Source organism: Engystomops pustulosus, chromosome 6 (assembly GCF_040894005.1).
Source record: "Engystomops pustulosus chromosome 6, aEngPut4.maternal, whole genome shotgun sequence".
NCBI classification, from domain to species: domain Eukaryota; kingdom Metazoa; phylum Chordata; class Amphibia; order Anura; family Leptodactylidae; genus Engystomops; species Engystomops pustulosus.
This window is the reverse complement of record NC_092416.1, coordinates 10,867,826-10,883,836: the sequence shown is the minus strand read 5'-3', so window position 1 is coordinate 10,883,836 and position 16,011 is coordinate 10,867,826. Positions and strand designations below refer to the sequence as shown.

General features: G+C 39.1%; 1 protein-coding gene across 2 annotated transcripts in view; it reads right to left on the bottom strand.

The window, feature by feature from the left end:
- The window catches only part of LOC140134567 (myeloid cell surface antigen CD33-like), a 336,522-nt gene that overhangs the window by 320,105 nt on the left and 406 nt on the right, over positions 1-16,011 (bottom strand). The window contains exons 1-2 of one of the 2 annotated variants that reach the window (XM_072154967.1): positions 15,320-15,819; positions 6,761-6,894 (exon numbers count right to left, since the gene is read on the bottom strand). In XM_072154967.1, the coding sequence (XP_072011068.1) occupies positions 6,761-6,827 (67 nt within the window). In that variant the 5' untranslated portion in view covers positions 6,828-6,894; positions 15,320-15,819. Of the gene's footprint in view, positions 1-6,760; positions 6,895-15,319; positions 15,820-16,011 lie in introns of those variants that run through there. The other variant, XM_072154968.1, reaches the window with a different exon arrangement.

The window sequence follows — 16,011 nt, the reverse complement described above, 5'->3', positions numbered from 1 at the left end:
GTTTATTACATGTAATTTGTTGTACATTGTGTATGCAGTAACATAGCACCTATAGATCACACTTACATTATGTCTTATTCTTAGAGCAGGCCGGGCCCTAACACTTACCAGTCACTGTGATGGTGGTTGACGTTGAGCCGTAATAAATATATTTCACTTCTCCTTCTTCAAATCTAAAGTGATATTTGTGTCCTCCATCTTCTCTCCTGGCGTCAGTTATGGTCAGGCTGCAGTTTCCGAAATCGGGATTTCCCGTCAGATGGAAGCTTGTATTTTGTACACTGATAGATTTATTATTACTGGCTACAATATTATATGGGAAGTGAGCTGTTTTGGTCCAATATCCGGTAGAGCCAGTGAATCTGTTCTTATAGTCGGCAGTGAAGGTACAAGGAATGGAGACACAGAGACCCTCCTGCACCCTGACACTAGGAGCCACAGAAATAGAATATCCCCGGACCTGACATGTGACACCTGCAAATATATAAAGGAAGATTTTATAACATACAGGTAGTCCCCTTCTTAAGAACACCCGACTTGCAGACGACCCCTAGTTACAAACGGACCTCTGGACCAGTTTTTTATGGTTTTTAGCATGTTTTTCCCTGGACATCCACCGTACCATAAAAATAATGTGTTATCTTTGTTCTATGGGTCATTACTATTATGACAATACCCCATTTATATGGCTTTTTTTATGGTTGACTTGTTTTGAGGATATATGACTCATTTTGTGAGAAATTTGCTTGTTGTTTTTGCCATGTAACAATGGGCATAACGTTTATATTTTTTTGGTTTACAGAGCTGTTTTTGAGGGTTTTTTTTTTATAACAAACATAAATATATCCCTGCAGTCACTATACTGTACAGATAAATATATCCATGCAGTCTCTATCCTGTAAATATAAATATATGTCTGCAGTCACTATACTGTACACATTAATATATTCCTGCAGTCACTATACCATACACATAAATATATCCCTGCAGTCACTATATCACACACATATAAGTATAACCCTGCAGTCACTATACTGTATACATAAATATATCCCTGCTGCCACTATCCCTGCAGTCTTTATACCATAAACATAAATATATATCTGCAGTCACTATACCACACATATAAATATATCCCTGCAGTCACTATATCACACACATATAAGTATAACCCTGCAGTCACTATACTGTATACATAAATATATCCCTGCTGCCACTATCCCTGCAGTCTTTATACCATAAACATAAATATATATCTGTAGTCACTATACCACACATATAAATATATCCCTGCAGTCACTATACTGTACACATAAATATATCCCTGCAGTCACTATACCATACAGGTGTGTGTATATATATATATATATATATATATATATATATATATATATATATATATATATATTCTACTTTAACATCTTACATATTGCATTTTTTTACACAGAACCAGAGATATCTATTGTTACATTTACAGTCAGGAAATGAAAGTTATTTACTTTTAATTCAGCAACTTTAACAGTAGATAAAGAAACACATCCTTCCTATCATTTTTTTTTTTTATTTAATTTTTATTATACTTTAAAATATAATTGCATACATATAATCTTACATTTCACATTTTTCAATTTGCACAATCAAAAAAGAAAGAAACTTTTCCAGAGTTAGTATCTTATTCCCCAACAACCTCCCCACCCTCATCTAGGACCACCCAAGCTAATATATGAAGAGTCCCTTACAAAAAAACCCTCCATTGTTATTAAAAAAGAGGGAAAAAAAACAAAAACAAAAAAACAAAAAAAAACAAAACAAACATTAGTAGCCTCTCTCCCTTCCTCATACCTTGTGCCTCATCCCATACCGGCAAGTCGGAACTAAATTACCCCAAAAATCCTTTTTTCCTCTGGAGAAAAATGCAACTCCATCCATTTTCGCCGCATCTCAATATAAGCCTGTTTAGTTGTGGGACCCATTTTACTGTTTTCAATACCTTCAACCAAAATAGTCTTGTTGTAATACGTTTCCAAAGAACAATTGAAGGTGGTTCCGAGGAGTTCCATTTTTTTGCAATACAAAATCTGGCAAGGAACAACAATTTTCTAACTACATATTTCCCTTGCACCTTATCCACGTCCCTTTGCCAGATACCTAGGATACAGGTCATAAAATTAAATGGGATTTGACAACACCTCACAATTTCATCAGCCTTCTACCTACCACAACATTTACAATGGACCGTTTCTCCCGAAAATTAGATTTTTTTTGGTGTGTAATATGTCCTTTGCAGAATTGACAGTTGAGTCAGTCTATGGGCTGGACTTTTAAGTATCTTCTTAGTATCTCTCATAGTATCTGCCCAAACCTGGTCTTCTACCACTCCAACTGCCTCAGCCCATTTCTCTATGATCAGAAAACCTATAATATCTTTGTATTACTTAGGTAATATACATTTTTTACTCTTAATTCTCCTCTTATCTAACATCCACATTAAACTTATAATTGGGGGTAGACTAGCCCATTCCATTACGGCCCTGTTGAGAGAAGACCACCAGTGAGCCAGTTGCACATATGCAAAATGACAAGAGGGAGAAATCTCATATTCTTCTCGTATAACGGAATTAGCTGATAAACATGGATTACCCCTTTCTCTATCCACGGGTGAACTTTGATTTCCAGTATCCCTAAATTTTGATCTAAGAGTTGACCCTGGGTTTCACCCTGTATGGCTTCTTCCGGGGCTTTGCAACCCAGGGTCGGGCGAGAACGTGTATCTGGCGTCCCATGTTGGAGTTTTACATGGGCATTTTTATTGCTCTCTTGTATGTTTTTAATCTAAATAAATCTTGAGTGTTTAACTGTACTATGCTATTCTTCTAGTGATCCTCTACAACATATGGTGCAAACGGAGGAGGTCACAGGAGAAACGCAGGAGTGTTGGTCTGAGTACCGGTATATTCCTATCAGAGGATTCAGGAATTTGTGCTGGAGGAGTGTGAAGTAGTCTATTTGGTGAGTGACATATAGAAGAAGAAGGACACACGTTAGCCAGAGAATCGGGAGCTCCGGTCAGAACTTATTTTTTATATTCCATGCATAGGCTGACACTTCTTATGCACTGCAATACATGGTTGTTGCAGTGCATTATTATGAACTAGTGATCACATGATCACTATTTCATATACCGTATATACTCGAGTATAAGCCGACCCAAGTATAAGCCGAGGCCCCTAATTTTACCACAAAAACCTGGTAAAACCTATATATTTTTTACTCGAGTATAAGCCGAGGTTGGGTTTTTAGCACATTTTTTTGTGCTGAAAAACTAGGCTTATACTCGAGTATATAAGGTAATAGTATTGTAAGTATAAAATAAATAAAAATAAAATTCATTAAAATGTCCAAAAAGCCCCTAACACATATTAAACAGAAAATATAAAAAAAGTGGGAAAAAGTATAAAAAATCTGACATATAAGGAATCACGGCATCCCAAAATTCCCAATCTATAAAAATGTAGAAATGGTTATTCCCGGCGGTGAACCATGTAATGGAAATATGTGCTCAAATGTTTGAATCGCCACTTTTTTGCCCTTTCACAACACATAAAAATGTAATAAAACTGATTTAACGGTTGTACAAGCCCCAAAATGGTAGCAATGAAAACGTTAGCTTATTCCAAAAAAAAAAGTTTTTGGAGACAGAATATGGTAAAAGTAATAATTTCTTTTGGTACAATTTTTGGTAAAATCTATTTACACCTAATAAAACCTATATAGATTTGGTCTCCCTGTGATCGTATCAAACCAAAGAATATACAGTATTAGAGTTGCCATTTGCAGACGTAAAAACAGAGCCCACAAGAAAATGGCGTAAATGCGGTTTCTTGTCAATATCACCACATTCTGAATTATATTTCCATTTCCCAGTACACGGCATAATAAAAATACACAGGATATAAAAAACCATCACTAGGAAGTACAATTTGTTACACAGAAAACAAGCCATCATACAGAGCTCTGTACACAGAAATATAAAAAAGTAATTTTCTGGGATAAAGGTTTGTGGTACCTGAGGCCACATTAAACATTTTGGTTGCATTTGGAAACGCACTCCACTCGTGATCACATATTTTGGCAACAGTGGGGGTCATTTACTAAGGGCCCGATTCGCGTTTTCCCAACGTGTTACCCGAATATTTCCGATTTGCGCCGATTTCCCCTGTATTGCCCTGGGATTTTGGCGCACGCGATCGGATTGTGGCGCATCGGCACCGGCATGCACTCGACGGAAATCGGGAGGCGTGGCCGAACGAAAACCCGACGTATTCGGAAAAACCGCCGCATTTAAAAACGGAAAATGTGTAGATCGGGACGCGCTTACCTTCACTCAGCCGGCCTCGGTGAATTCCGGCGCGTTTAGATGCTTTTCAGTGCAGCAGCGCCACCTAGTGGACGGCGGAAGAACTACCTTATTAAATCCCAGCCGGACCCGAATCCAGCGCAGAGAACGCGCCACTGGATCGCGAATGGACCGGGTAAGTAAATCTGCCCCATTGTGTCCGGTCCGTTCGCGATCCAGCGGCGCATTCTCTGCGGTGGATTCGGGTCCGGCCAGGATTCATCAAGGCAGTTCCTCCGACGTCCACCAGGTGGTGCTGCTGCGCTGAAGTTCCCTGAAATGCACTGAAGTTCACGATGCTATCCTGGATGAAGGTGAGTGCAAGCTCCGCGACACAATTTCCTTTTTTAAATGCGGCGGTTTTTCCGAACCCGTCGGGTTTTCGTTCGGCCACGCCCCCCGATTTCCGTCGAGTGCATGCCGGTGCCGATGCGCCACAATCCGATCGCGTGCGCCAAAATCCCGGGGCAATTCAGGTACAATTGGCGCAAATCGGAAATATTCGGGTAACACGTTGGGAAAACGCGAATCGGGCCCTTAGTAAATGACCCCCATTAACTAAATACAAAGGAAATGCAATCTTACCTCAACATGTGATCACAGGTGGAACCTTTGGATTGTGTTTCAAAACGCAACCAAAATGCCAGGTGTGAACGTGGCCACAGGTGGTCTACAAACACGTCCTGGCACCTGAAAACTATCCTGCCCTACAAAAGCTCAATGGCTCTCTCTTATGCGTTTCGCCATGTGCCCTGACAGTGCGTAACAAATCCACATGTGGGGGGTCCTCCTACTCGAAAAAACTTGCACAATATATTCCTAGATGCATTTTCTAATTTTATTTCAGTTAATGTGGGTACATTTTGCAGCTCAATGAATGTATTAATGATAAATATTAGTGAATTACAAATCAGATCTTAATTCTGTTTGAATTTGTATAAAATACATAAAGGGTTAACAAGCTTCCTACCTGCTGTTCTGAATAGTTTGAATGGTGAAGTTAATAGAATGGGGTGATATTTGGGGGATTTTTATTGACAGTACTTCCAAAACCCCTACCGAAATGAAATGGTCCCTAAAATAATTGATTCTAAAATTTTCTTAAAAATGTGAGGAAATGCTGTTCGATTTGTGACACTTCTAAAATGTCCCCAACACAAAGTCGAGATATGGCAAATGTTAGTTAGTAACTAATTTGGGTAGTGAGATGATCAGTTTGAAAAACAGAACATTTCGAAGATAGAACATTTTTTTTCAAAATGTTTACCAAATTCACCATTTTTTCATAAATAAATTCAAAATATGTCAACCAAAATTTACCACTATTTCGAAATACAAAATGTCATGGAAACACAAACTCAAAAATACCTGCTTAAGGAAAACCCTTCTAAAGCCTTATAAACGGATAAATTGACACCTGCTGGTTTTGAAGAATAGGCATTGGTCATGCCGCCATTTTTGTTTGGTAGGGTAAATAAGCCTCCTCCTGCCGACCCTTAGAACATCTAATGTGATAACTGACACCAGTAAAGTGCATCATTCAACTCTTGGGATTTTTACAATATTTGTTGACATTGCTTGGTCTTCCCTTGTAGGAAATCCTCTTCTTGGTGGATTGTTTACTGTTTTGAATGTTTTCACTTGTGTACAATCTATCCCAATGATTGAATTTGGCTCTGTATACTTTCCCAGATGATATGAAACAATTACTTCTCTCACATCATTGCTATATTATTCCCTGGAAGATGTCAGACCAGCAAACTGCCAAAACTTTGCCATTTGTAGAGGTGGTCAAACTTGCTGATGATCAATTTATCCAGAGCATGTTATTAGCAGAACATGTCTGCCATTTGCACTTTTCATCCCTAGAATTAACTTTAATTTTCATAAATTCCTTTGACATAGTGGGGGGGGATTTAACAAAGTGTCTCAGGTTCCGCCAGTTTCTAGCTGGAAAACACTTGTCTTTTGCTGCACCAGATTTATCAATGTAATCATGAATTCTGGTGCAGCATAAGACTGTCTGTTCATACTTTAGTTGGTCTAAACTGTGCACCAGAATTTTGGGTGCAAGGACGATTTCCTGCAAACCACGCCCCTTTCACATTAAGCCACACCCATTTCCCCGAAGGCCACACTCCCTTAGTCGGACAAGTCGGGAAAGAGCCAAAAAAAGGTCTAAAAGCCTTGATAACTGTGGTGCAAGGCACTTAAGACACAAAACCACCAGAAATGTGGCTATATTGTGTTAGTGAATCCCCAATTGACTTCATTCAACAACTTTATAATTCATGAATGTTTCATACAGACCTCATTTATGTTGATAGATTATTAATAAATATCTGGTTAATATATTACACTTACCTATCCAGAAGAGCGGGAGGATAACCATGAGACTGACCCCCTCGCTGCTGAGCTTTATGTGCCTCATCCTGACTCTGAGATGATCCGCTGGGGATTATGTGTAGATTGTCTCTGGAGGAATCGGATCTCACTTTCTGTAAGATAGGGCCAGTGTAAAAGTACAATTTACATGGAATACTCGTCACTACTAGTCGATTGGAGTTGCCAAGAAGGATAACACTCCTTATATACAATTTAATGAGCAACTTGGCACTCAGGTTCAATACAATGTGATTTGGAATTTTCGAGTGGGCCTCGCGCACCCTGGACATATTGTACAGTCTTCTGCACTAAAACATCTAAAACATATAAAATACTTATTTATAAAGACATATATACACATCATGCACACTGTTTATACAGTTTATACACCACATATACATGCATACATACATACAGTATACACACCTTATATTCGTACGTACAGTATACAGACATCCTGTACAGAAAGATACAGGGGGACATCGATCATAGATTTTTAGACAGTTTTTGCTGTTTTTTGCGATATTTTTTTGGCGCAGTTAGTAAATTTGTCTCTAATTTGCGACTTTTTGGGTGCAAGCAAAAGTCCGGCACTTAGTGGTTTTGAGTCCCTGCGCCTTATCTGACATAGTGAGAGCCTCCTATACAGATGCTCGGCATGTATCACTATGTTATACCTAAAAGTCACAAAAATTCATTTCAGCAAGATTTTTTAAAAAATTTTTTTGTCTGTAACTTTTAGTCCCTGCAGTTACAGCACAATGTGATCCGGACATTGTACAAGCTGAGGCTTTATGTGCAGAGATGACGCCCTGAATGTTCTATCGCCTTTTTTTAAATCTCGTTCCATTATTAGTCACAAATAAGATCTACTTTGTAGGGTAAAAATTAGAGACAAATTAGGTGCAAATGAATCGGACATGCGACAATTCAAAAACTCATTTACTAAGGCAGAACTAGATCCATCATAAATCACGAGCCAAAAAAAAGAACAAGGCGCAAAAATAGGCAAACCTGAGACCCCCTATGATTCATGTCCTCCACAGTTTCTACACATCTTATACATGGACTAACAACATAAACAAATACACACACATACAGTATATACACATGTTGTGCACCTATAACTGCATGACAATACACTATTGTTAATTTTCAACAGAATTTTAACTTTTAATTAAAATGTTTTCCTTAAAAGCTGAAAAAAATATATAAAAAATGGGTTTTTTTTTACATTTCAGCCATTTTTCCCTGATTAGAATTTATTGTTATCCTAAAATAGACATTTTATAGTGTGTGTAGTGGCTATTTAAGCGGCAAATGTTGTTATAGCACATGTCTGTTGTAGGATGACCCAGAAACCTCTGAGCTCACAGTCTTCTCTCACTTGAAAAAGGAATCCTTAAAGAGTCCGAAACGCGTTGTGTAACCGATAAAAAGCCATTTGTGAAAATGATCCGGAATCACTTTAACTCCGCAGCGGCAACCACCTTGTCACCCAATGTCTGTTGTTGGGTAACTGGTGACTGGCGAACACATTGGGGGGCATTTGGTATGACTGTCCCCCATTATTGTTTTTTTTATTTATGCAGTTTTTTTTTACTTTTAACCTCTCCTTGTGCACTGAGATGCCGGAGGGGGAGAGCTCACATTAATAACTTTATGCGGCGAGCCAAAGTGTCATCAGCGGAGGGAGGACGAGAAAGAGGAGGTTGATTTTATTTTGTTTTATTACGGGACTTGTATATTTGATACATTGATCACTTCTATAACTCCTTGTATTATAAATCCTTCTATTCCCTCTATTCCCTCTATTATACACATACCGTACCCACACTACACACCTAAAAATGTGCTATTTATTTTAACCATATTATTATGATGTTTCGCCATTCTAGCAAAATCTTTTAAAGGTTTCAATTCACATTTAGGACACATAGAGAATATTATATTGTGATTAATCCACTTATAAAAATCTCCACATCTCATGAGATGCATATACAAGTATATAAATGTACCTTTTTTTTTTTTTTTTTCCAATTTCTTTATTCAAATTTTCCATAAATATTACAAAAAACATTAAACAAAAGCGGGGGATAATTTTAACAATCACAAGATATCAACACAGTGTTAAACAACCTTTTAGTACATTAGAAATATGCTATACGTCTCAAATAATCCACTATATATTATTGATATCTGAGCATCTCAACAATCAACAATAATCATAACACTTTCACTTATACAGCTTGTTTATAATCACCTTAACTACAACAATAAATATTTGATATCATAGTGCTATTCTTTATCCTCAGAATCCCTCTTACTTTTTCTTTCCTCCTAATCTATTCCTTTCCCTCCCTCCCCACCCCTCCCAGTCAGCGAGAGAAAAAAAAAAAAAAAAAAAAATATGCATACAGACACATATATACACACATAATTCCTCCTCACAGTTGGTTCTCTATATTATCGTCTAGCCATCTTTTTTGCCACCTTTTCTCCTTTCCTAATTCTATATATTTAGTTTTTTCAAAAATTTTTATTTTATCTAGTCTCTTATGCCATTCTGCCATGGATGGTCTTTTAGGGGATATCCAATTATAAATCAGTATACAGCGAGCCACCTGTAGTGCCATTCCCAACCATCTAACCTGATGTGAGGTACCAGCGATATCACACGTATTTCCCAGCACAAAGACATCTGGTGTCTTAGGGACCGTCAGTCCTGATACACGGCTCACCTCTATATGTATATCCTCCCAAAATTCCAATACCACATTACAGTTCCACATCATGTGGAGGAAATCTGCATTATGTTCCTGGCACTTCGGGCATTTTACGTTCTTTGTTCTCTTAAACCGATTGATCATAGCCGGGGCATAGTACAATCTATATATTATTTTGAACTGAATCAGACTAATTGCTTCTGAGCATACAATGTTCATATTTTGGAAGATGTTCGTCCAATGTTTATCCGATAGCACTCCAATATCTCTTTCCCATTTTCTTTTACTTATATGTGTATCTGGTTCCCTAATATTATTTATAATAAATTTATATATTTTGGATAATAATTTTTTCCCCCCTCTAACTTTTCCCAAAAATTCTATTATATTGTGATTCCCAATCCTTAAGCTCTGCTTATCCCTCAACTTCCCTATTCTATATTGTAATATTGCCGATATAAAATAAAACAAAAAAATTAGGCAGAGACCATCCCCCCCTTTACCCTTTGGTTTGTAAAATACTTCAAGTTTAATTCTTACCCTCTTCCTTCCCCATATAAGATCATTCATTAACCTCTCAATGATTTTAAAGAATTTAGTCTTTATCCAAATAGGAGTAACTGTAATAATATACAGCAACTGGGGAGGAATAATCATCTTTATAAGTGCCATTCTATCTACCTGTGACAGTGTTAATTTTATCCATATAGCAATTTTTTTCCTCACCCGTTGTATTAAAGGGACCAAATTGTTATCTATATAAGTACTGGGGTTCTCTGATACTTTTATGCCGAGATATTCTATACATTCTCCTCTCGCTAAAACATTCAATTCATTAGTGTCATCCACTTTAAAGTCATCCAAAGGGAGAATATGTGATTTTGACCAGTTGACCTCAAATCCCGAATTCTCACTAAAGCCCCGGATGGTATTCATAATCGCCCAAACTGATCTCTCTGTCTGATTGACTGTGAAAACAACGTCATCAGCGTATAGTAAGATTTTATTCTTCGAGCCACCACAACCCCATCCAACTATATCCTGATTATTCCTACACCTAATTGCCAGTGGCTCCAAAAATAATACAAACAAAATGGGGGATACTGGGCATCCCTGCCTTGTCCCTCTTGATATTTTAATCTCATCCGACAATCCCCAGCTTGTTCTAATCCTGGCCGTAGGTTCCGAGTATAATAATTGGATGTAACTAGTGATGAGCGAGTATACTCGTCCGAGCTTGATGCTCGGTCGACTATTAGCATACTCGGACCGGCTCGTTGCTCGGATGAGTATTTGCCCTGCTCGATAACGAGCATTTAATTTAAAAAAAAAAAAGTGAAGAACAGTAAAAAGATACAATTAAAACATTTAATTTAATTGTTTAATTGAAGAAAACAGCGAAAGAACACAGTGCAGAACAGATTGCAGATGTTCGGGAACATCTGCAATCTGTCCCGGAGACACGCTTGCAGAACGGTGTTCTCCGCAATAGTGTTTGAAGAACAATATGTGTGAAGAACACATTACAGATGTTTGGCAACATCTGCAAGTTGTTCTCTACACATATTGTTCTTCAAATACTATTGCGGAGAACACCGTTCTGCACGCGTGTCTCCGGAGCAGATTGCAGATGTCCCGGAGACACGCGTGTAGAACGGTGTTCTCCGCAATAGTATTTGAAGAACAATATGTGTGAAGAACAACTTGCAGATGTTTCCAAACATCTGCAAGTTGTTCTTCACACATATTGTTCTTCAAATACTATTGCGGAGAACACCGTTCTACACGCGTGTCTCCGGAACAGATTGCAGATGTTCCCGAACATCTGCAATCTGTTCTGCACTGTGTATTTTCACTGTGCTCGTTAAGTTTATAATTTTACTGAAAAATGCTCGGGTCTCCCATTGATTTCAATGGGGCTCGTTACTCGAAACGAGCACTCGAACATCTGGAAATGTTCGGCTCGAGTAACGAGCACCCGAGCATTTTAGTGCTCGCTCATCTCTAGATGTAACCCATAAATTCCTTTCCAAATCCAAAACCTTTCATAGCCTCCCAGAGGAAGACCCACTCCACCCTGTCGAACGCCTTTGCAGCATCTATCGACAGGATGGAGCGGGTCCCCGGCCCATCTGGATCCCTGCGAAAATCCTTCTCAGGTTATTAGCCCCATGTCTCCCCGGGATGAAGCCTGACTGATCCGGATGTACTATATCCGCCACCACCGTCCTCAATCTCAATGCCAATGTTTTGGCCAACAATTTAATGTCGGTGTTTAATAATGAGATAGGGCGATATGACTCAACCTCAAGCTCATTCTTATTTTTTTTTAATATTAGAGCAATCATGGCCTCTCTCATGGAGCTAGGTAACTTTCCTTCCCTCAGTGAACAATTTAAAACCTCCAAGAGAATAGGCAGCAGAACCTGCCTACATCTCCGATAGATTTCGAAGGGCAGTCCATCAGAACCTGGGGCAGTATTGCCCGAAATCGAGTCCAGTGCTTCCCCTATCTCTTCTTCAGTAATCTGTTTATCAAGTTGTCCCTTCTGTTGGTCTGTTATTTGGGGAAGGTCTGAACTCTCTAAATAACTTCTAATTTCTTCTTGTCCTACCGATATTTGGGAGGAATATAAATCTGAAAAGAAATTGACAAATTCCCCTTGTATCTCCCCTGGTTCATTAGAAATTTGGCCACTTTTACTTCGAATTGTCCTTATCCCCTTACTGGGTTCTTGACTTTTGATAACCCTTGCTAACGTCTTGCCTGTTTTCCCACCTTCATAGAATCTTTTATATCCTGCAAACATAGCCGCATGATGAGCCTTATCCAGTAGGAAATTATTATACTCTTGATGGGCTTCTTTTAATTTTCCAAAATTATCCTCAGAGGAGATGAGATTAAATTCAGTTCTACAGATTTGAATTCTCTGTTTATACATATCCTCTTGCATCCTTTTAGTTTTTTTTGCCCATTGAATTTTATTATATAGGATGCCCCGGATATAGGCCTTCAATGTATCCCAAGCCAATCTAGTATCCATTTCTTGTTTATTCCTATCCCAGAATTCTTTGATTTCCTTCATTAACTCCTGATCCATGTCAAGTATCGATAGCCAATGTGCATTTACTCTGAATGGAGAACTGTATCCATTCCTATCTTTCTTTGTCTTAAGGTCGACCATCACAAGATAATGGTCTGATAAGCTGCTTGGCTCATATTTCATCCTATTTATATATTCCAAACAAGTATCATTGCACAGTGCCATATCAATCCTTGACATTGTTCTATATGAACTACTGAAACAAGAGAAGGCGGTCTTATTAAAGTACTTCCCTCTCCAAACGTCCATCAGCCCGACTTCATCACACATTCTTTTTAGAGGCGAATCCCCCTCCAATCTCTTAGAGGGGTCGCATGAGCTTCTGTCTAATTTTCCATTCATCACAGAATTATAGTCTCCACATGATAATACCGGGCAATCTGGACTTTTCTCCATGAAGATAAGTAATTGTTTAATAACTTCAAGGGAGAAAGGTGGAGGGATATACACGAATGCAAGGATACACCGAAGACCCTCTAAAATACCCTCCAAAAAAATAAATCGTCCATTTTCATCTACTTTAGATCTAAGAATTTTGAGGTCTATACTTTGATGGATGAGTACACTGACTCCTCTAGAGAATGAAGTGTGACATGAGTGATATTGAATACCTATCCAGTTTCGTTTAACTCTCCATAAGGTCTCTTGTGTTAAGTGTGTCTCAATAAGAGCTACAATAGCTGGGAGATGTCTTTGCACACAGTCAAACACAGCCATCTGTTTTATATTATCCCCGAGTCCTCTAACATTCCAGGCCAAGATTTTAGTACTCATTTTTCAGCAAGGGGAAAAAAAAAGAAGAAGAAAAAAAAAAAAACCCATAACCCCGCTGACTGGGCCCCCCCCCCCCCCGATGACCCGCAACACAACATGTGGGTCTCTCTCCTTCCAACCGCACTCCTCCCTAACCCCGCCCCACCCCCACGTCCAGATCCCGACCAGTTCTACCATATACTAATACCTAATTTCCCATGATTATTTTTTCCAGAACTCTCTACAATTTTGAGTGTATCACCATCCTTTAGCATCCAACCACTCCACTGCTTCTTCCGGAGAGTTCAGAAAAATTGCCTTGTCCTGGTGTATTACTCTCAATTTTGAGGGGAATAGTAAAGAATATCTTAAGTTGGCTTTTTGTAGTCTTTTTTTAATATCATAAAAACTTCTTCTTTTAGCCTGTGTTGCTCTAGAGTAATCAGGGAAGCACATCGCTCTTGAGCCGTCAACAAACACTTCCCCTTTTTCTCTCAGTTTTTTCAGAACTGTGTCCCTGTCATTAGAAATTAATAATTTAACCAGAAAATGTCTTGCGCCCGCCCCAGGTGGTAGGGGTTTTCCGGGCACCCGGTGGGCCCTTTCTACACAAAACAAAGGAGATAGTTGATCTTTACCCACTGTCTCTATGATCCAATTCCCCATGAACTTCACAGGATTTTTACCCTCTGCCCCTTCCGGAATTCCAATAAAACGGAGATTAGATCTGCGCGATCCATCTTCCATTTCATTAATTCTATCCTGTAATTCAAGTTTGCCTGCTCGTAAATTATGAACCTCTTTATTGAGATCCGTTATTTCATTAATCATTTCTGCAGTTTTTAAATCATTATTCTTCATTTTTTTCCTTATTTTCTTTAGATCACCTCTAATCTCCGTTATTTCTGTATCAAATTTGTTAGTGAGGTCGAGTATTGAGTTATTACAAGTCTTAATCGCCTGCAAAATTTCTGAGACCGAATTTTTATCCACTAACATATTTTCCGTATTAACTATTTCCGTAACACTTTCCTCCACTACTATACCACTAGGGTGCGTAGTCTCCATCAAGCCTGTTTTAGGTGGGCCTTTAGCCTCCCCACTGATTTTCTGGCTGGCTTTAGTTCTAGTTTGTGGCGATTGCCACATTTTATCCAATTTGTTATCCCCTTTATTAGATAACTTTTCTTTGGGTGAGGTAGTCCCTTGAGATTTACGTTTTTCTGTTTTGTCCCCTTTTGGAGCCATGCTGCCCGGAGCTACCTGCTCTCCTATATGGCTTAATGTATATAATATAGGAATTCAGATTATATGCCAAAATACACACTTCAGAGCCAGATATTATAGCTAGTGTTGATTTGGTTAATAGTTATAACAGTAGCATGATCATTAAGCAAGCAGATTTAGTAATTAGACAAACATGTCCCATAGGGTAGAAAGATTGATTTAGTAATTATTAGGACGCCGTAGATCACCCAAATTCATAAGAAAAACAGTTAATATAGCTGCCTTAGTTATTTAGCATAGCGCCCACACAACACTGCTATTACACAGACTTTTAGTAGATTGTTAATTAGGTTAGTGTCTAAGGGTGAGCAATATAATAACTCTTTTTTTTTTCTCACAATCCCTTAGCCAATATTTAAGCCACTTGCAAATTTCGAAGCCAGCTATGGTGGTCGGTTATACTTAGTAGTCACAGAGACGGCATGTCCATTAAGAGAGCAGGATTAGTAGTTAGATACAGTCATGAATCCTAGAGTAGGTTAGCTGATTTAAATATTGTTAATGTCCGCCCGGTCACAAGGGATCATAAAGTCCTGAAAACAGTTAGTATAGCTGTCCTTGTTATTAAGCAAAGCACCAGCACGATGCTGCAATTGCACAGCCTATTAGTAGAGATTTAGTTGTGTTAGTGGCTAAGAGTAGACAATGCAATGATTCCTTTATCTCACCACTTGGAGCTACTGCAACAGGGCACATGGATCTACTCCTAAACTCCTTGCTTCAGACGGTGGACACATGGAGAGTCCCCTTCAGATATTCAGATTAACTCCTCTCATCGTGGAAACTGTCAGCACCTTTGGAGTTAACAACTCTGGCATTCCAGACAGCTCCTCCTCTGCATGCAGATTCTCCAGGGGCCAAAATACAAACAGTGGCCCCCTCTGCTTTCCACGTGGTTCACAGAGGAGAGGAAGAAACTCTAAAGCAGCTCTATTACAGCACAGGACTGCAGAGCGTCTCTCTCCCACTGAGTCTCAGCATGTAGTCCCGTTCCATGAGCTCTGCACACCAGCTTCACGAGTGCAGACAAGCTCCTCACCTTCTGCTGGCAGGCAGGGGTGATTGATAGTGGGGCAAGAGATCCTCTCCGTCCTGCAAAACTCTGAGTGGTCCTCGGGATCGAGGCGCGGGGTTAATGTGTGGGGCAGGCGGGAGCAGCAAGCAACATCCTCACATCGTGCAGTGCTTAGTACTGCAGTCATGCTGCTTCCGGTTCCTCACCTCTAAATGTACCTTAAAGACATCTACCAGCAGGATGAAGGATTGTAAACCCAGCACACTGACATACTGGCCCCCATGTGCCCTCTCTTGAAGAAACTTCTCCTCTTTTAGCTTCTTATGCCCTGGATTTTACTAAAAC